This window comes from Zingiber officinale, chromosome 4B (genome assembly GCF_018446385.1).
Source record: "Zingiber officinale cultivar Zhangliang chromosome 4B, Zo_v1.1, whole genome shotgun sequence".
Classification (NCBI taxonomy): domain Eukaryota; kingdom Viridiplantae; phylum Streptophyta; class Magnoliopsida; order Zingiberales; family Zingiberaceae; genus Zingiber; species Zingiber officinale.
The window spans coordinates 10767769-10788744 of NC_055993.1; the positions used below are offsets into that span (position 1 = coordinate 10767769).

Below are 20976 nucleotides of genomic sequence, written 5' to 3' on the forward strand. Positions count from 1 at the left end.
CTACATGTATTGTCAAACCATCAAAATATAAACATTAAGACTCGAGCTTGACCCTAATCAAGCTCAGTCAAACTAGGTCAACCTTGACCTGGGGAATATTGCACTAACAATCTCCCAACATACAGTTCATGTTTTCCTACCTTCATGGTTACGTTGATTCTTCCAGTGTTCTCCATCTTTACGCTCCAGAATAGGCGAAGAAGTTCCCACAGATGACGCTAAATTGATCCTGTCTGGAATTTGAGTCGGATGAGATGTCGAGGGCGTTGACGGAGGAGAGACGGTGATGCTGCGGTCGTGCGGGCTTCGGCGAACAGACCCCCACGTGGCCTTGAAGGACTACTAGGCCTGAGCCGATGGTACCAGAACTTTGCACATACTCATACAAGCACACGGAACGTTAGAGACCAAGAACCAGGGAAAAAGTCCCCAGAGCAGGCCCTCCGACACTCAAGTCAGGTACTTTTCCCCCAGAAGAACAGTGTACGAAAGAAGAAGAAAAGTAGACAAGTGTGCGAGTGAGCGTACCTGCGCAAGGGAGAGGATGCCCCTTTTTATATGATAGTGTGTACCTTCTGGAGACTGACCCTGTCAGAGGGTGTCGGGTGTCAGGATTTGTCGAGTGGTGAAGGACACGTGACCTTCTCCTATAGACTGAAGGAATGTTCTATTTGCAGATGACCTCAACCATTGGAATATTCCCTGACATACAGTAGTTATTCTCTAACAGGTGGTTACGATTCCCTGACCTGTTGGCGCGTAGCGCCTTCTTTCCCGCCCGGGTGTGATTGAGGCAGCCCGAGTCAGTTTGCTAAGTGTCGAGGAACAGACTGGATGGACAGAGGGGCGTGCACAGACTCCCTTTCTTCCTGCTATCCTGATTCAGACCCGACCAAGAATGACAAGTCTGTTTATGTGAGCTAGCTCGAGGAAACCTGATCGATAAAGCCAGGTCAGGCTTCACCCTAATCACGCGTCCTACCGCAGACCTAGTTTCCTGACCGGTAGACCCCGCCCTGACTTTATATACAGGATGATCCCGGGTGGTCCTACTTCGTATGTTGACTGTCACGCCCCCTTGACTTCTGACTGTCACATCCCCTTGACTTCTGATTGTCACGTCCCCATGACTTCTGACTGCCATCTCCTCTTGACCTTTGACGACTGGACCCTATCATTATGCACCATATCACTATAAAAGATAGCTAACCCTCGTGAGTAAAAATACGTGTACATAACACATCACTCTAACATCTGTGACAATTTCTCCCTAAATCTTACTTGAACGTCAGAATGACTCTGACTGCATCGGAAACTCCTCACCTATCATTCTAACCCACTTCTCTAGATGTGTTCTTCATCTCAGGTGCTTTGGAAAGGATTTACGAAATTACATGGCATGATGATTTCCAAATAGTCAATATGAGCGACACTTCATATAAATTAACTATCGGCGTTCTCAGTGCAGATCAAGAGTCAGGCTCTGATAATGGTTACAGTTGCGTCAAAAGAAAAATATTTTTAAAACTAAAAATATATTAAAGTGGAAGAGAGCGCTCTTTATCCTTTTCCTAAAGCTAATAATGCATGTGGACAGTGGCTGTCCCCGTCAGTTCGCAGTTCGTAGTCATCAGTGTAAACTTGACTCGTCATTTTCCTTTAAGAATCTTTCAAATTTTGTGCAGCAAGTTCTACTTTGATCAAATACCTGTTATACCTAGACTGATCAGCGAAGACCCGAAGTGAGACGGGAGGAAAGGAACAAGGATGGGCAACTCCGTCAGCTCTCCCGGCGGAAAGACGATCGCTATCGCCGGCGGCGCTGCTGTTTTGGCCTTGGGTGCTTCGTACTTATGGGACTTTCTCTCTAACGATGGTGACGAATTCTTTCATCTTACTCACACCACATCCTCAATTAAACCTCAGTACTATCCATCAATACTACAGATGATCACCTGAGTTCCATATCCACTAAAAAGAGCTCTGCTTCAGCTTCTTCCACGCCCGACGCACCGGCTTCTAGGATCAGGAACAAGTTGGCAGAGGAAGTGTTGACAGATCCGAGAAACAGAGATGGGTATGCAAATGGTAGTGAAGGTATAAACCTCCAATTCAACATATATATACTAATTATGGGACTCCCTCTCTAACGATCGATGGCGACGAATTCTTTGATATTACTCACACCACATCCTCAATTAAACCTCAGTACTATCCATCAATTAATCTAAAGAGGACTTGAGTTCCAAATCCACTAAAAAGAGCTCTGCTTCAGCTTCTTCCACGCGTGATGCGCCGGCTTCTGGGAGGAAGAAGTTGACAGAGGAAGCGTCGGTGACTCTGCGACCAGGTAAGATGAATCCGAAAAACAGGCATGGGTATTCGAGAGGTAGTGAAGGTTCCTCAAATTCAACATAAAAATTCACCATAACCATTACTGATTCTATCTATATATGACTACAGATATGATCATGACATAGTTTATATATATCACATCTTATATGTTTTCATCGGTTACCTTTTCCAAGAATTTCCAAGAAGGATCAGATGTAATCCAATGCCACAATTCATCACAATAGTAACATACAACATCTGGCAAGAAGATGTGAAACTGAACGAGAGGATGAAAGCTATTGGGGAACTCATGCAAGCTCTGAATATGCCAGACATAATTCTATTTCAAGTATCATCCCTCGAAAAAATTAATCTCTTAACTGTGACTGTAATTATTTATATATATATATATATAAAAGATGACTTAGCAATATGAGTTTTTCCCCTCTTATCTGGGCAGGAGGTAACACCTGAAATTCGCAAAATTTTTAAAGAGTTCAAATGGTGGCAACAATACAAATGTGTGTCGCACAAAACACCAACAACGAAACATTTCTGTTTGCTGGTATGCCTTCCTTAATTGAACAAAAAGTTATTTGGGAACATATAAGGTCGATCTGCAAGCAATTTATGATCTTTGATGTCTAATTAGCAAGGTTTTTAAGAATGCGAAGCGAACAAATACTAACTCTCATGATTTACTTTGTTGCTTGTAGTTAAGTAAGCTTCCAGTGAAGGTTCTGGGTTTGGAGCACTGTAAGGATTCCATCATGAAGAAGAAGTTGATTGTAGCTGAAGTAGAAGCGTTGGGGAAGAGAAGAAGTTTGGTCATCGCCAATGGTCACCTAAAGAGACCTAATCTACCTGACGATTCGCACACGAACAAACGCACTGCTCAAGCCAAAGAAGCCATCACTATCCTTGGAAACTATAATAATGCCATCTTTGGAGGTGACATGAACTGGAGTGAGGACCTAGATGGGTGCTTCCCGTTGCCCAATGGGTGGGTCGATGCTTGGGAGCACTTGAGACCCTTCGAGAACGGGTGGACTTATGACAACGTGTCCAACCAAATGATGATCAAAGGAAAGAGAAGGTTGCGGAAGAGATTGGATAGGTTTTTGTGCAAACTGAAGGACTATAAATTGGCATGTATCGAGATAATCGGCAAGGACATCATACCGGGACTCAGGCACCAACACAGGGAGAAAGACTACCCTGTGTTATGCAGTGATCACTTCGGATTGCTTCTACGAATATCTATTTGATAGATTCGCAAAGCTTGTAATCTAGATGCACTGAAAATGTGTTTGATTGCCAGTGTTGACAGAAAATGTAAAATTTTCAGAATCAGAAAAAGTAATTAGAGTACTGGAAAAGTTACTTGGATACTTATTAATATATGTTGCCCACAGCTGAGAAGATTCTGTACATTTTCCAGTATCAAACTCTCCTAAACTAAATGCCCTACTAAAGAAGTGCAGGAAAGTTACTTTGAACGTGTCTAAAATTAAGAAAAGCTGAAAAGAAGAAGAAGAAGAAGAAATATATTAAAAGATAGCCTATTGATGCATATTGTGTGTGATCATTTAAAAAAGATTACACCTTTTGTTTGGCTGGGATGGTTGGATCGTCACATGCTCCAACAACTTAAAAAATACTGATTTTTCTTTCTTTCTTTCATTATTATTGTTCACTTCTCCATGGAATGGCATCAGAACTCTGTGCGGCAACTGTTTGTAAAAAAGTAATGAGTTGAGGATAAGTTTCTGAAGACTAATGCATTGTTCCACACCAAATACATGTGAGGTCGAGGAAGTTATATTTGACCAATTTAGTAGGCAGATCTTTGAAAAATAGTGCACTGAGAAAAAATTAATTAGTCACTAATCATTGACATCATATGCTAATGACATGCATCCAAAAAGCCACCCTTAAATCCATAATTTAAATGTCCAAACTTGACCAAAATCTCTTGCGACGCCGACCATACAGTTAGATTCTTACGATTTGAGTGATTGATTTTTTTTAAGGATATAAATGCATATTTATTTTGTATGTAAATGTATTTTAATTTTAGAAAAGATTATAATAATTATTAAATTTAAGATAGTCAAATTATTTCGTAAAATAGTTTGACTGACTAAAATTATCTAAATTACATTATTTGTTCTTATCAACAAAGACAAATTAAATATTTCTGCCTCTTTTATTTTTTTAACTTAAATAATAATAATAATAATTTGTTACGAAAGCCATTCTTATTTTAGAAAAATTATTTTAAAATTAAAAAGAAATAAATATCAATTTAATTTTATAGGTATCCGAATAGTTTGACTAATCAAAAATTATTCATAAAATTAAATGGGTATTTACTTTTTATTTTTATATCAAATAATAAAGTCTTATTTAAGTGATTGATAAAAAATAATAAATGAAAAAGGCAAGGGTAGTTTAGGGATGGGCCCTCTGGTGTCCCGTAATAAAGTAGGGACGGAGACAGATTGGAGCAAGTGGCACGAATCTTGGCGCAGATCGCTTACTTCAATCTTGCCTCCTTCTCGTCGCTGTCTTCAATGGCGATGGCGTCGGGATCGAGCCGAGGGAGCAGGAAAACATCCACGACGCCATCATCCGCGCTCAACAATTCCCGTGCGCCTGCTCCGGCGGTACACCATACTACTAACTCCCCCGGCTCAGATCTGCCCCCTCGGCGGAATCACCAGGCCCACCGCGGTTGCCGCCGCCGCCACCGTCTCGGCATCAAGGGCCGACGTTTGGCCACCCGCACTCACACCGTTTCCAATTCGGAGATTCACGACGCGCATGGGTCCTCGAAGACCACAAGTAAGCTCATCGGAGGCAGAACCGGCGGCCAGAAGGGCGTGAGTTGCGTCCAAATGGGCGCCACAAGGCCCGCGACGGTGGCTTCGTCGAGGCGGCTGGCTGCCGCTTTGTGGCACTTGCATCCCGAGGAGTTTGGAGGTGTCGAACGGAACAATCGGGTAGGTTTTCCGGTATTTACACCCACAAGATCTGATTCTCCTTTTTCCCCTTCGTCCGTCCACGGATCTTTTATCTTTTCTCATTTCAAGTTTTCGTAGGGTTCCAAGTAAAGGACTTCCGATGGAATCTCCTAAAATTGCGCTTTGATTACTTTTTTCTACTCGTGATGGCTATGTTAGCTCTCATAGAGAGTATCTTCACTTAAGCTAAGAAACTCCGTGCCTAATTAGCATGAATGATTCTGGGCAATGCTTTCCTTGTGTTAGAAATATCGTCTTTGATACTTTAATAACATCGAGAAATCTGATTTTCAAGCTTCTTTTGATTTATGGTGTAGTTATTGGGGGACTAGAGCATCATTGACTAGAGTAGTTATTGGTTGGCCAAAAACTTCTAGTCTTCCTTAATGTTCTTATTCATTGCTCGTCCAAGTTCAATTACAACTACATTGATGTCGATCGCTTTGATTTTCTACTTAGTTTTAGCATTCTCATCTGTTGTGTCGATGCTGGCCTTTGCATTTCAAGCAGAATCTCTGTAAACCTTTTCAAAATTTGGTATCCATAGTTCGATAAGACTACTTGCAATTGCGGAGAATGAGCTTACCACTCCTATTCTTATCCATCACAGAGTGACATTTTGAGTATTAGTGAATTCGATGGTGTTCTTTATAGCTTTTCAAGCTTACCCAATGTTTTTCTTCGCTTAACAGCTGAAATGTTCATCTTCTTTACTCTTCTGTGCAATGGAGAAGGCAACTAAATGGGATCCTGGCTCTCCAAATTTGCCAGAGGATATCTACCAATTCAATGGTCATCTGAAGCTTCCTGAAGGCGAACTGGTAAACGGCTTCTCAGTTATCTCTGAACTGCATCTGGAGCTAGAGCGGGCTCGCAGTTGCATCAATGATCTTGAATCCGAGCGGCAGTCTATAAAGAAAAAGATCCATCAGTTCATGAAAACCCTTGCAAAAGAGAAAGAATTATGGAGGAGAAGGGAGCATGAGAAAGCCTGCAATATAATAGAGCACATCAAGGATGACCTTATAAGAGAAAGGAAGAATAGAAAAAGGTTGGAAGTTGTGAATGCTAAGCTTGTCGATGAACTTGCTGAGGCAAAGTTGTCTGCAAGGAGGTGCTTGCATGACTATGAGAAGGAGAGGAAGGCGCGTGAGATTGTAGAGCAAGTATGCGAAGAACTGGCCAAGGAGATTAGAGAGGACAAGGCTGAGGTTGAGGCTATCAAGATGGAATCCTTGAGGCTTCGTGAAGAAGTGGATGAAGAACAGAGGATGTTGCAGATGGCAGAAGTTTGGCGCGAAGAGAGGGTACAAATGAAGTTGATCGATGCAAAGCTCATGCTCGATGAGAAGTATGTGCAGCTGTGCCAGCTCCAAGAAGAAATTGAGCATTTTCTCAGATCCCAAAGTGGTACCGGCATAGATCTGGAAGCTTTAAAAGAGGCAGATATGCTTCAAGGAGCAGCCAGGTCGATCAAAGTTCATGATATCAAGGAATTCTATTACCAACCTCCTGCTTCCGAGGACATCATCTCTGTCCTTGAAGAACTAAAGCCAATGGAAGAGACTACTTGGAGAGAGAGAGAGCAGTACCATCAAAACAGCCCAGGAAATCATTTCTCCGAAAATGATGCAGTCAGCCCTGAATCTGATCTATTTCTCCTGAATCCTGCTAGAAATTTAAATGGAAAAATAAAGGAAGTTGGAGATGTAAACGACGATACTGATTGCGAAACTGTAAGCCAGGTCGAAGAGCAGGCTTCTTGTAATTCTCCAGAAAGAAGCGACCCATCAGTGAATGGGAACTATCAAGAGAGTCAGTCATCAACTAGCGGAAAGGACTGGGATCGACGAGGAGATGATGGAAACTTGAATAGTGAAGCCAGTGAAATTTGCTCTACTGCCATGAAACAGAGGAATAAAAAGGTATCGTCTATAGGTCGGTTTTGGAGGTCATCGAGACCAAAAACCAGCCATAAGAATGTTTCTGCTGAATTTTCTAACGGAAGGTTGTCAGATGTCACCCTTTATTCTTCTAGTTTCAAGTCTGCTGGAATGGCCGTAAGCTCCCGTAGGTAATGGCAGTATTTACATGTACCATTAAAACCCACACATTACTTTGAAGAATGCAAGGAATGTGTCGAATTGCCTGAGGAATCCATGCAGAAGCACTCAATTGAACTGATAATGTTGATCTTAATGAAACCCCCCATCCATTGCTAATGCATATAACGTCATTCCTGGATTTCTGTTCAGAAACATGGTAATGACTAGTTTTGCTGACTGCTCTCTTAGATCAATCAGATCTTACATTTCTGAAGAATGAGAAGCACTCATGCTACTGTATAATTCTTTGTTCAAAGACATGATGAGCATTGTGTGGACTTTATGCCTACAAGGTAAATCCCTCACGCTGTCTGTAACTTATCTGAATCATTTTATGTGAATGTTGTTGTTGTTATTATTTTTTGGATGTACCTATTCCATGCTGCATTAATAGTATGTTATTATTATTAGACTCATCTGATTAATTTAGCACGTTTCATCCAACCCACATATTTACGTGTTTGATCAGTTTGGCAAATTTTCACTTCATTGACCAGCCTCACTAGCTACGGCTCGACCTTGCTACGTCTACGAGCCTGAAATCACCGATTATATCAATCACTGGGTTGGTGGGTCATTACAAGGTCCTTTTCGGCCCATTAACGCAGTCGGGCCCATCGTTGACTGTCTTTATCTATTGCGGACGTCATTCATGACAGAGCCATCTTATCATTTCCATTCGGAAGCGAGCTCGCCAGCGCCACCACGTGTCGAGAGGTCGCCGCCGGAATCGCAAGCTCCGGAGCGTCGCCGTCGCCCGAAAGGCACCGTCATTTGTCCTCTTCGGCAGCATCCTCTCGACTCACGGATAGTGGTTATGACTATGAGTTTTATCTTGTGATGGAGAGAAGTGGTGAAGTGGTAGAGCGGAGTTTGATGGTGGCGGGATTGTTTAGGCGCTTCTTGGACGCTTCGAAGACAACGACGGCGACGTATCATCCCGTGCAGTGCGACGGGGAAGAGAACGAGAACGCTCCAGCAATCCTCTGCGACCAATAATACCGCTTTTTTTTTCAATTAGCTTCTAAAATTTTTAATTCTTAAAATATTTTATTAAAATTTCATTTTTATCGTTTTCGCTCCATTTGTGCTATAGTTATTTTTCTTAAAACCGCATCGCATGTATGAATGAGACATCATTTTAACGGCACTAAAAAATTGAGTGCATTTTTTGACAATTTAAATTGCGAGGCGTGAAGTTAAATAGTGATTCGTAACCTAACCAAAAAACAAAAATCGAAGTCAGGATAAGAATTTTCCTCAGGTCTGCACGGCACGTGTCTAGCTGTGATTGGATCAACTAGTTGCGCCCGCGTGGGCCTGGGGCCTGCTATGGTGGGCCATACTTCGTTTGGGATTTATAAATATGGATTCTAGCAGCCGCAAAGCTGCAGCGGCGATGGCCACGGCGCGGAGGCATACCGCGGACCGACTACTCGGCAGCGTGCACGGCCGCGCGCCCGGCACCGACCTCCCGGACCTTGCCGAAGATGAGGTATTCTGGCCCGGCGGCGACTCCTCCTGGTGGCGCCAGCCCGAACCGGACCGCTTCCGCCGCGAGGGGGAGGTAGACCGGTGCGGTCCACATCGGCGCCCCGCCGCAGCATCGTCGGCACCGGTGGTGGTGCCCGTCTGGCCCAGCTTCCTCAGCGACGGCCCCGCGCGGTGGGAGGAAGCAGAGAAGGAGGTGGACGAGGAGGACGAGCGGTGGATGCCGCCGCACGAATACTTAGCCCGGGCCAAAGGGAGGAGCAGCTCGACGTCAGTGTTCGAAGGCACCGGCCGGATGCTGAAGGGCCGTGACGGGATCCGGGTTCGGGACGCGATCTGGAGTCGGACCGGATTCTACGGTTGAAACGGGAGCGAGCCCGATGGGAAATAAAGCTGGTTTTCGGTTTTATTTACGTACTGAATTATTGTTAGACTGTGTGAATTATTGGGGTTTTGGATCGTCTTTGAGGGTTGACAACCATTATCGTAGTCCATGTATACAGTAACTGACTCCTATATTTTTTTAATAAGTCCATGTTCATTATTACTAACGGTAAAATGACTTAATTTCTTTATTCTCATTGACGTTGAAATGACAATAGCAACATTAAAAGACATAAATTCCAATGAGAATAAGTACGTTGAAGTCTATTCAATTCGCGACGAAGATGAGCAAAACACGGCAGAAGGCCATCCAAATACAGTCGGATCGCTGATTTAATCATAAAATAAAGATGAAGATATTTGATTAGTAGAATGGAATATTTGTGAGGACGGAAAATTAAATTTACTCAATGAACCAAAAGTAGAACAGGAGCCCACAAAAATGATAGGCAATGGGAGCACTTGGGAAATGAACAATTGATTCACGTCAATACTTTTTTGAGAAAGAGACCGCTGGATTTTTAAACACAAAAATAGTGTTTTCTTCATAAAATATATATACATTTTTTCTTTAAAAAAAAAAATAAGAAATTAAAGCAGAATGATTCAAATTAAGAAAAGGAAATTATTTTTCTGAAGATAGAATGATTCGATAAAACAAAATTGGAATTGTAGTAGACAAGGCATCTTGTGCAAGTGGGCATATGAAAGACGTTCATCTTTCAAGGTTCATCATTGCTACGCAACTCGTTTAGTTGGATAAGTGATGATGATATTAATTAGTGAGCATCAATAATATTGAACATGACAGCAGATAAGAAATATCATATTTTATATTTAATTAAATACCATAATCTGAAACCGTCGACAGTATTTTGTTTTCTGTGTTCACTTTCAAAATTAAAATGTTAGGTAGTTGGCAGATCAATTTGTGATAACGTATTTCAAAAATATAAAATATTTTTATATACTTAGAATTCAATTCCTGTAAAAATTTAGAGATAAAAGAGTTCATCACAGATTAACTATGACAAAAAAATACATCAGGAAATAATTTCAGAGCTTTTAGGAATTACTCTTCATTTAAAACCATCATTCTCAAAAAAACCCATAGATTTTGCCAGAATTAGTTGTTCATGCAACCTTGTGTAAACCTTCATGTAAATCCTATCAAAAGCAACACAACAAAATCAATCAAATAAGTGGATGATAAAACAAAATCTGTAACTGACTTTTTAATTCACTTTCATAACTTCAGGTACGTTTATCTGCAAGAGAATATGTAGATTTAGATTTTTTTTAAAAATTGATAAGAGCTTTAACTATCAGAGTAACTATGACAAAAGCTTCATACGGAAATAATTCCATAGCTTTTTTTAAGTTATTCATCATGTAGCCTTTCAAATTAAAAAAAAAAATTGATAATCTCAATTACTCTTATTGATTATTTCTTAGGTGATCGATCCGATTTTATGAAAATTTTCTATTGATCGTCAGAGTAAATCGGAAAACGGTCCAGAAGTCCAATATCTTTTAATTATGCCCTTTATTTGGATAAAATATTCCTACAAATATGTCGTAACTGGGATTCGAATCGTGAGTATCTGGGAGTCAATCTAAATATCCTACTGTGGTACCATGACCCCGGGACATGTAGTCTTTCAAATTAGCACATAAATCAGAATGCAATTTCCGAAACATCAAAACCACAAATTTGCAACATAGAAAGGAATGAAGTATGCCCAGAAAGCATAAAAGCTGATCATTAGCGAAGAATAGTTTTCAAAACTGGTACAAATTCAAGCAATGGAATCTAGATCGGTTCTTAACAGAATGAGGAGATTGGGAAAAAAAATTAAAATTCAAATAAAATGAAAAGGATAAACGCAAATAGCCCTAACCAAATAGAGAGATTGGATTCGCCAGACTTCCAGTCGATTCAGACACCGGCTGACCAACCGAAAGCGTTTTGAAAAACTAGTTATTCGTATCAGATTGGGCATTTAGTTTTCCCTTTTTCTTCAACAAAAACAAAAACACTCTTTTCTTTCTACGCGTAATCAGATTGGGCAACTTGAACTCCGAGGAAACAATTTCGACTAGAATTCCAAGCAACCGATTGTTTCCGCGCCCAAAAAAGTAGCTGATGACGACGGCACGTCTCCAGCAGAAGCGACCGGGCCGAGGTGGACGGTGGAGGGCGGCGCGGAGGAAGACGGTCGGATTAGGTGATCAATAAATATAGAAGCGACATGCATGTTGCCCTAATAACTACGGTTCTTACGCCGTTGGTTCATGGGCTGATATTGGACCGTTAAAAACGGCCCATATCTTTAAACATGGGCTACTCACTATATCCGAATCAGCTAGTTGGTCATTCGAAAAATTACAACTTGCAACAATGGCAACTTTTCAGATATGCTGCAAATTTAAGCATGCCCAGTTGCAATATTTGGCATTCAATCAATATTTGACACGATCAGTTGCCTTAGTGGTTTAGGGTTTAGTAACAATTAATCAGCACTGGTCAAGTCAAAATCCATGGTTTCCGCCAGTTTCTATGGTCCACCTAATCGCACATGCATGTAGATTGAATTGCCTGCCACCTAATCGCACATGCATTCATTTGACTAGACATGCATGCTTATCGAATAGTATGTGCGTCAGATGATGGCTAGGGTACGACACCAAACTTCTCCTTGGAACAGGAACGGAAAGGCTGGAAAGTGCCATTAGCTACTGTTGATGATATCACCCAATTAAGTGAAATATATACCGGATTCTTGTACCTGGTTGGCTCTATCAACGAGTCTGATAATTGTCTAGTTGTAGCAAGATCTACCATCTGTTTTAATTAGTTTGATACGCTGTGGAAATTTGAAGCAACTAGCCATTCTAGTCGGTACAGAAGGAACTAGAAACAAAAAGCTACAAACTTGTAGACGGGACGCCACATGACAGCTGCAAGTAGTTATGACCTAAGAGCAAGTGAACTGAAGAAGAAATGTGAAAGTTGAAAACTTTAAAAAGCCAGATGACAAACTTCGACTTCAATATTGGCGTAGTATTAATGTAACTTCGACAGTATTGGAACATAATTAACTTACATCACAAATCGTTAACAACATGGATTAGAATGATACTTTCAATATTTTTGTAGATGACTGGCAGGACAAATTGAACTATTACACATGCACACAGTGCTCGACGCTAGTGAACAATTAAAAACTCGATCCATTAATTGGCCGAGATGCTCGCTGCTGCTTCTATATTATTTGAACTGCAGTTAATTAATCAGTAAGGCTTCATTAGTAGTAGTGCAGTGGTCCCATTGAACTTTTTTGTGTGGTATTAGACGTTGGTTAAGATTTAAGAATATCGTTTCGATCGTAAAGAAAAATATTCATACTGATATGTCTGATTATATAAACTTGAAACTTTTCTTCGAATATCAGAAATCAAACTTCCTGAATCGGTGAAGGTTCCCAGGAATGGGGTCCATAAACCACTACGGTCCTCTCCTTTCACAGATGACACATATCTGTCGATTTTACGCCATTTCTTAGTCAAGATCAATCTCAGAGACACAAATCCTTTCGAAAAATTAATGAGAACTATATTTTTTTAAAAATATATTTATATATAAAAGAAAGGGAAATCACCAACTAAAAACTCGGAAGGAATGGGATCCGCAAACAACTTCTGTCCTCTCCTTTCGCAGATGACACAAGGTTGTCATTTGGCTCCCATTTCTGGGTCAACATCAATGGCAGGTAAATAAATCAAGCTACCTCACCGTCGCATCGAATCAGTCTCGAGCCTTGCACACTCCCATGCACGCACGCCCATCCCCTACGTCTTCAGTCGTATCTGGCGACTACATGCCCCAGCCTTGGCCATGGCTACACTCACTCCTTCACTTTCCTTTTCCATGACGACAACATGCATCCAGAAATCGTACCTGAAAGTGACTCTCGATCAGAGCTGCGCCTGCAGTGGTCATGCACGCTCATTGCGACAGATGACGTCACGCCGACTCCGACGACGACGTTCTCCGCGGGCCGTTGTCCTCCGATGCGTCTCGACGCGGAGGCGTGCATGGCTCCTGCGTAAGCACGTCGCGGCGGTGGCCGCGCGGCTCCCGGCCTGATGCCGGATACAGCTTGTTCCGTCTCGAACGCGGGATGACGACGGGCGGACGGCCACGATCCGGTCGTCGACGCGGCCGAGTCCTCGTGGGGCCGTTCCCGGAAGGGTCGCTTGGGTCCCCTCGAGATCCGCGCGGCCTTCTCGCGCGACAATTTCTGACCTCGCTGGAAATATTCAATACGAAGAGCGAGACACATGGTGCAGTGCGACTCCCAATGGATTCTCCTTGTATACCGCCCACTCTCCACGAACACCCGCGTCGGACTCGACGGGCCCCACAGGTCTGCGACGTAGGTGTAGGTTGGGTAAGGCGCGGAAGGGCGGAGAGGAATAGGACCACAAACTGCTGTCATGCACACGGTGGATTCCAAAACGTGGGAGCCACGCTGTCTCGGGATCTGGTGAACGGCAGGGAACGAGGACCACTGGAGGAGGCCAATCACAGCCTCGAGCGCATCCTTCTCTTACTGAAGCAACACGTAGGTTCAATTCATTCAGAGAACCGCAAGTGAAGGATGGAACTGGAAGAGAAGTCAAGAACGTGGAGAGAGAGAGAGAGAGAGAGAGTAAAGAGAAGAAGAAGGAAACAAATAAAAGGAAATTGGAATATAATAATATGCATAACAAGAAGAGGTGGGGTCCATCCACCGCCTACTTCGTTGTCTTACCGTGGAGATCGCCATCACGCCCATGCATTTCTTCCTCCTCTCCTTCGATCCTTCCTTTGACCTGCTTCACTTCCAACCCTAACCCACCTCATCCTGCAACTCCACCCTTCCCACGCCTCTTCCTGTAGGTCGCTGAACAAACACCTTCGGAGCTGAAACGATGGAGAGGTGCGGGGTGAGCTCCCTTCCATTTTAGCAGCTTTTGTGAGCTATAAAGTGTACTATAATAGTACAGAAATGAGGGAGGAAAGGGGGAGACAAGGCGCCGCCTTCCTTTTTCCTTTTTTAAGCCAATGTTTTCCTCCCACTGGCCTTTGTTTTGATTAATCTCTACACCTCCCTGTTTGCTTCGCCTGCACTGTTCCATTTCTTGGGTTGGATATTACCAGCGGGAGCAAGTCTCAATTTGTTTTATGAGCTAAAGTAATCGAATTTAATTAAGGAGATCGGGAGTGCAAAGCCATGGATCCAATCACACATCACTTTCCTCCTCCCTTCCATGCCCGAGACTTCCATCCTCTGCACCACTTCCAGCAACTTCACCAGCAACAGCAACAGCAGCAGTTGAAAATTGAGGAAGATCATAATAACAGCATCGGCGCAAGCTTCCACCGCGGGAAAAAACGCGAGCTTGACGAGGGGATCAACGATGGGGGTAGCAACAACGACGGCAGTAACAATGGCGGAGGTGACGGCAAGGAACTTGTCCCCACCACCTCCGGCGGAGCAGGTGAAGGTGGCGGCGGAGGCGCCGAGAATATGCGCCGTCCCCGCGGACGACCAGCCGGTTCGAAAAACAAGCCGAAGCCGCCGATCATCATCACGCGCGACAGCGCCAACACGCTACGGTCGCACGTGATGGAGGTGGCCGGGGGGTGCGACGTGGTGGAGAGCGTTTCCGCTTTCGCGCGTCGCCGGCAGAGAGGAGTCTGCATCCTGAGCGGTAGCGGGACGGTGGTCAACGTGACGCTGCGGCAGCCAGGGGCCGCGGGGGTTCCGGCGGCGGTGAATCTGCACGGGAGGTTCGAGATCCTGTCGCTGTCGGGGTCGTTCTTGCCGCCGCCGGCGCCGCCCGCGGCGAGCGGGTTAGCTATCTACCTGGCGGGCGGGCAGGGACAAGTGGTGGGTGGGACCGTGGTGGGTGCGCTCATAGCGTCGGGGCCGGTGATCATAATGGCGGCATCGTTCGGGAACGCGGCCTACGAGCGGCTGCCGTTGGAAGAGGAGGAAACAGCGCTACCGGGCAGCGGCGGCGCGATGGGGTCCCCCGTTATGGTAGGACAGTCGCCGCCAAATCACCAGCAGTTGCTCGACCCCAACGGCAATCAGCACGTTCTCCTCCACGGCTTGCCTCCGAATCTGCTCAACAACATGCAATTGCCCTCCGACGCCTACGGCTGGGGCTCAGGCAGCGGCGGCGGAGATGTCAGTGGACCTCGTACGACCTACTAATCAAGGGAAGTATATACCTCTCACTCGGTAGCCAAAATAGCTTCTAGCTTTGATCAATTTGTCATAGGACTAAGCCTGCAGAAGGAACGCCGCCTATCGAATTGCCCGTCTGTTCATGCTTAACTTGTTTTCCTTTTGTTCTGTTAATTTCAACTGCTGTTGGCTTTGTTGTTTGCTATGTTCTCGCATGCATAGGATCGGATGGATAACGCTCGATCGTCTCTCCATTCAATCCTAGCTCTCTCATTTGGAAAATTAAGCCTTGTACAAATTTATCAATTATTAGAGGTTAATTTTCATCATATTTTCGTGGAAATTGTGATTTGCTTCTAATTTTATAAATTCCCCCGCTCTCTCTGTGTGTCGGAAGTGAGAGAGCACAAGCCTGGTGTAAAAGTTTACCTAGAACAAAAGGCAGGTTCAGCGTGGACAAACGTATCAGTCTTCCGTGCTACTTTTGAGAAGTCTTGTAGCTTGATGTATAGTTTTGCTTTAACTTCTTTAATTTCAATTTGTTGCATTAATCATCCAGTCTTGTAGCATGGTAGTTGTACTTTAAACTCTGTCAATTTGTTGAGTTAATCATGCATGAATTAAAGGATCATGAATAAATTTAGGTGACAGTTTAGTTTAGGGTTTAAAAATGAAGCAATTGGTTCATTCTTAAATTTTATATTTGGTTCTTTTTTGAATTTTGATGGTATAAGAATGAGAATTAAATTTTGGACAAAAATATTCTTAATATATTTGTTCAATTTTTTTTTTTCATTTCACTCTTTCTCTCTCTTATTGTTCTCTATTATCATACTTTCGCCCCCACAGGCTTAGCTGGAGAGGTTAGTGCATAGAATCTTGCCACTTGAGAGCGTGAGTTCGAAACTCGGGGTAGTCAGGGCATAATTCTTTGGTCTTTGTGTATTTCTTCCCACTGCGCACTAGCTTCTTCAGTTACCGTGATTTATCTTCTTCGTGTTGATCCTGAGACGAGCTGACGAAGGCGCTAGGGGCGAGAGAATCGTCTTTCTGCCACTCTTAATTATCATATTTTCTCTCTTCTCATTCTATATCACACTTTCTCTCTTAACATACTTTCTTTCTCCTTATTCTCTATCATCACACATTCTCTTTCATTTTCTCTCTATATTCTCTCTCATCATACACTCTCTCTCCTCATTTTCGCTCTTTTCATTGTTTCCTAATTTTTCTAATCATACTTTCTCTCTCCTCAGTCTCTCTTACCATACTCTCTCTCAACATTTTCTCTCATCACACTTTTTCTTTCTTTATTCTCTTCTCTCATACTCTCTCTCCCCATTTTCTCTCATCGCACTTTTACTCTTTTCATTTTTTCCTATCACATATTCTCTCATATCATACTTTCTCTCTCCTCAATATCTCATTTTCCCTCATCGCACTTTCTCTCTTTTTATTTTTTTTCTCATCACTCTTTCTCTCAGCACACTCTCTTTCATCATACCTTTTCTCTTCTCAATCTCTCCTATCATGCTCTCTCTCATCATTTTCTCTCATTACACTTTCTCTCTCATCATATGTTTCTCTCACATTCAACTTTCTCCCATATAATTTTTTCTCTTATTTTCCTCGAAAGATAAAAAAGAAATTTTGGTTCATTCAGATTGAAAATATTCAACTAATCAAATATTATTTTTAAGAATGATACCCAAGCTCATAATCATTCTTATTCTACAATACTATGATATTTATTTCCATTTTCATTCTCATTTTTAAGAGAGAATCAAACGCCATCTTAGTGTTTTCCCCTGGGAATAGTACAGTGCACAAGATTTCTTAGAGGTTTATTCAATATACAACGTCAATGAAATTAATTAGTTTGAATATCTTTTTAAAATTAATGAATAAGAGTATTTACCTCGTTAATATTAATAAATAAGGATTGTGATTCAGGAAAAAGTTCATGATAATATTTATGAATAAATTTTTTAAATCAGCTTCATCAATAAAAATTCAATAATATGGTAAATAAATAAAAAAATTAAAATTAACAAACAAACTTTTATTATGAATTTAATAATTAATCAAATAAATTTAAAATTATAAAATTTAATTACATATATTTTAATTAAGAATTCCATAACATCGATATCTAAAAAAACACAGTTCAAGTTTAAACCAAACTTAAAGTTTATAAAAAAAAAACAACTCGAGCTTGAAATAATTATTTTAACCGTTTGATTTATTTTAGGTTTTACTCATTTAATTATCTAAAGTTTGAACGTTACATAATTTATCTGGGCTTGACTTAATGAGTTGTTTACCCTTAACAGGCACATTTAATTTGGAATTTCAATTTTTCTATTTCTTTATTTTTATAATTTATGAATTAAGGAGAGTGGAGGCAGCAACACGTGCATTAATCGTCTCAGGTAGCTGCTTACAAGGCAAATTGATTAGGTAATTTTTGGAATCAATTTTTAACTGATGGAGAATATTTCATCTGTCTTTCTCGTACAAACGATCACTATGCTAGATTAAAATGATTTTAATAATTTATCTATTTATATTTTATGATGGATCGTCCGTTTGACCTGAAAGATATCATTTCTTTACTTTAATTTATTTAGATCTAGAAAATAAAATAAAATACATATAACAATAAAAAAAATAATGAAAATTACAGACTAAGATTTAGACAAGTTAAATAATCAATAGAAATAAATTTATTTATGCGCACGCGCAATATATACTTTGTTATTCAAATTTTGACGGAGCAGTTTGGTTTTAAATCGATTTTGTCAATTCAGTTTTCATGGTTTTCTTTTCAGTTCGATCTCTCTGCGTACAGATATTACTTCAGCTAAGTTCGAGTTTGAGATGAGATTATGGGAGCCAAAAAATGCGACAATTCAAACATTTATGTTCAATTTACACGTACAATATTTATTCTGATAACATAGCGAGTAGGCTATATATTGATGCGGGAAGGTAGAGTGGAGCGTGTGTAAAGGTTATTTTTGTCCGGGTTGAAATGTGACGATCAAAATATTAAATCTAAACTTGTTCAGAAATTAATAGTTGGCGTCGTTTAGAGTTTTTTTTTTTTGAATGCTTAGAAGAAGTATTGTCCTTTATTCTTATTTTTATTTATTTTTTGAATTTAAGATTTAGGAGTATTTTTTTATGTTTAATAGATTTATGGTTTAAGTCTATTTAAATATTTGTTTAGTTATTTTGTAGATAGGTTTTTATCAATAAGAATTTATGGTTGCGTTATTTTTTTTAAACATCGAGTTTGGTTATCTATCTCCTCGTTTTATGCCGAATCAATAAGTTATAAAAGATGACTTCCGGTATATGTGCGTAAATCAATAGATTCAATAGCTTCCACTACATCAATTGATATCAGAGTTAAACTAATCTTGTGGAATCATGTCACCTAGAAGACAGCTAGCAATGCGTAGACAATGCTTTTGATCGTGATATTAAGCAACAGTTTTAATACAAGAGGATCCGAATATTTTATCCTTTTTTGTTAAAATTTCATGAGGATCCAAAGATTTTATCTTTTTTTTTTAGATTTATTTTCCTCTTTAGCATTTTAGAATTTTAAGTGTGTTTAGTATTTTGAGTCTATTAAGATTTTTTCCCTTTATGTTAAAAGTTTTTTCCTTTTGAATTCTTGGGTTTTAAGTTTATTTAAACATTTGCTTAGTTATTGTTAGGAAAAGATTTTTTAGATTAATAATTAATATTTTTTGATAATGTTATTTATTTCCTTATTTCCTAATAATCTTCTGAATTAATAGGTTTTAAAAGATTTTTTTTGGCATTCGTAATCAAATCAATGGAATCAATACAGGCAGCATAATAATCATTATTTTATCTAACATCAGTTGGTATCAGCACTCAATATTGGCAGGAAAAGGTAAAACTGTTACCTTGGGGTGCCTCTAGAGTAGCCCCTCACTGTCTAGAAGGGAGGCAAATCATGGGGGTACTTCACCCAATAATAGTAGCACATGCAAAGAGGGGTTGAGACAACCGACGGGATATTATGTAACTGCTGGGAATCAACCACAAGCCTATTGACAACAACACCCTTTCATGAATCAACTATAGTAGCCTGTGGGGACAAAATAATATTACGAGGTATCAAAGCGATCTCTAGATCTCATTGATGGTCATTGTAGTCATGATCGTGGTCTTGACAGATATGTTCCGACCGAGGAAGCCTCACATCATGATTGTAGCACCCAAGACGAGATATTTGAAGATCTATAGAGACGAGTCACCTAATTATCTCAGCATCTAGCAATGAAATATCTTAAAGGTCATAAGTTCTCTTATCCTAATTCTGCTTCCACTTTTGAAAACTTCTACCGTAAGTTGGCAAAAGGTGACTGCGCTCGGCCCCATCACGTCCTAGGATCAACACAGAGGAGATAAATCATGGGTGGCTACTAGCTCTTGGAATAGTGACTAACGTATGAGAGAGACATTTATCTCTACTATGTTGAGATTCAAACTCTAGACCTCAAGTTGGCAGTATCTCATGTGCTAGTCATTAGACCATCTCAAGGGGACTTTGAAAAATCCCCAAAACTTAAAATTAAAATGAAAAATTCAAGAACTTCGAAAATGAGACTTTAATTTAAATGGGACCAAACTCTGTCAATTTCAGTACTCAAATCAAATAAAGAACAATTGTCAAAAGAAAAAGAAAAAGAAAAGCAAATACTTGGAAATACAGACTATCTAACCCAACTAAACTTTAGATATAAAGATACTTAACCTAATCATAACTGTGTACTAAATCATAGGTTTGACCGGTCTAATTGGTAACCAAATTTTATAAATTTATTTTTTTATATATAAATTTATTTTTTTATAGGCCTAAGAGTTTGCCTACCTAACCTGCAACCTGTAATCTACTTTGAGTTGGGATGGGTTCGGGATTTCCCAACCTACCAAGATAATTGGTTGGCGAGTGAATTTGATTGTTGTCAAACTTAGAGGCCGAGCATTAGCATGGTGGGAGTAATTGCGTCGATCACATGACAAAAAAGGGCAAAACCAAGATTATTGATAGGAAGAAGATGAAAAAGAAGATGAAAAGTCACTTTCTTCTACTCAAGCTTTGTTCAAGAACAATGGGTTGGTTCATGGAGGATGCCTCCATCTAGCCATTTCTTTTTGATGAGCAGTACTAACACCTTCTACAAGTACAACTATGCCATTGACCCTTCTAGCCTCTCCTTCATCGACAACATCGAAACATTTACTAAGAATCATGCCCTTTTTGTCTACAACATTCCCCAACAAGAGCATAAGTGGCGCCACATCCAGATGAAAACTTCCAACGGTGTGGAAGAAGCTGAGCCTACGACT

The 20976-nt window shown here is 40.9% G+C and overlaps 4 protein-coding genes across 8 annotated transcripts; all 4 read left to right on the plus strand.

The window, feature by feature from the left end:
- Positions 1–1601: 1601 nt before the first annotated feature.
- LOC121974697 (tyrosyl-DNA phosphodiesterase 2-like) lies at positions 1602–3729 on the plus strand. 4 transcript variants are annotated; one of them, XM_042525866.1, is made up of 6 exons: positions 1602–1876; positions 1993–2097; positions 2276–2350; positions 2529–2683; positions 2795–2899; positions 3051–3729. In XM_042525866.1, the coding sequence occupies exons 1-6, from the start codon at positions 1768–1770 to the stop codon at positions 3600–3602; spliced, it is 1101 nt and encodes a 366-aa protein (XP_042381800.1). In that variant the 5' UTR covers positions 1602–1767; the 3' UTR covers positions 3603–3729. The 4 variants fall into 4 exon arrangements, with proteins under 4 accessions (XP_042381800.1, XP_042381802.1, XP_042381799.1 ...); XM_042525865.1 differs by having other exon boundaries at positions 1608–1876; positions 1948–2097; XM_042525868.1 differs by lacking the exon at positions 2276–2350 and having other exon boundaries at positions 1603–1876.
- A 1126-nt stretch (positions 3730–4855) lies between these two features.
- On the plus strand, positions 4856–7881 carry LOC121974698. Of its 2 annotated transcripts, none has more exons than XM_042525869.1 (2): positions 4856–5339; positions 6053–7881. In XM_042525869.1, the coding sequence occupies exons 1-2, from the start codon at positions 4911–4913 to the stop codon at positions 7436–7438; spliced, it is 1815 nt and encodes a 604-aa protein (XP_042381803.1). In that variant the 5' UTR covers positions 4856–4910; the 3' UTR covers positions 7439–7881. The 2 variants fall into 2 exon arrangements, with proteins under 2 accessions (XP_042381803.1, XP_042381804.1); XM_042525870.1 differs by having other exon boundaries at positions 6095–7881.
- A 950-nt stretch (positions 7882–8831) lies between these two features.
- On the plus strand, positions 8832–9320 carry LOC121978101. The gene has a single exon (XM_042530482.1). It carries the CDS (start codon positions 8832–8834, stop codon positions 9318–9320), a length of 489 nt encoding a protein of 162 aa, XP_042386416.1.
- Positions 9321–13790: 4470 nt separating this feature from the next.
- On the plus strand, positions 13791–15911 carry LOC121974699 (AT-hook motif nuclear-localized protein 22-like). Its single transcript, XM_042525871.1, has one exon. The coding sequence runs from the start codon at positions 14620–14622 to the stop codon at positions 15607–15609; it is 990 nt and encodes a 329-aa protein (XP_042381805.1). The 5' UTR covers positions 13791–14619; the 3' UTR covers positions 15610–15911.
- The last annotated feature ends 5065 nt before the right edge of the window (positions 15912–20976 follow it).

Bases quoted from the DNA above. Each gene is read 5' to 3' on its own strand.
- LOC121978101 (XM_042530482.1), top strand. From the start codon at position 8,832: ATGGATTCTAGCAGCCGCAAAGCTGCAGCGGCGATGGCCACGGCGCGG.
- LOC121974699 (XM_042525871.1), top strand. From the start codon at position 14,620: ATGGATCCAATCACACATCACTTTCCTCCTCCCTTCCATGCCCGAGAC.
- LOC121974698 (XM_042525869.1), top strand. From the start codon at position 4,911: ATGGCGATGGCGTCGGGATCGAGCCGAGGGAGCAGGAAAACATCCACG. The intron at 5,340-6,052 runs GTAGGTTTTCCG...TTCGCTTAACAG, and splicing joins GTGTCGAACGGAACAATCGG to CTGAAATGTTCATCTTCTTT.
- LOC121974697 (XM_042525865.1), top strand. From the start codon at position 1,768: ATGGGCAACTCCGTCAGCTCTCCCGGCGGAAAGACGATCGCTATCGCC. The intron at 2,351-2,528 runs GTAAGATGAATC...ACCTTTTCCAAG, and splicing joins GTCGGTGACTCTGCGACCAG to AATTTCCAAGAAGGATCAGA. The intron at 2,900-3,050 runs GTATGCCTTCCT...TGTTGCTTGTAG, and splicing joins CGAAACATTTCTGTTTGCTG to TTAAGTAAGCTTCCAGTGAA.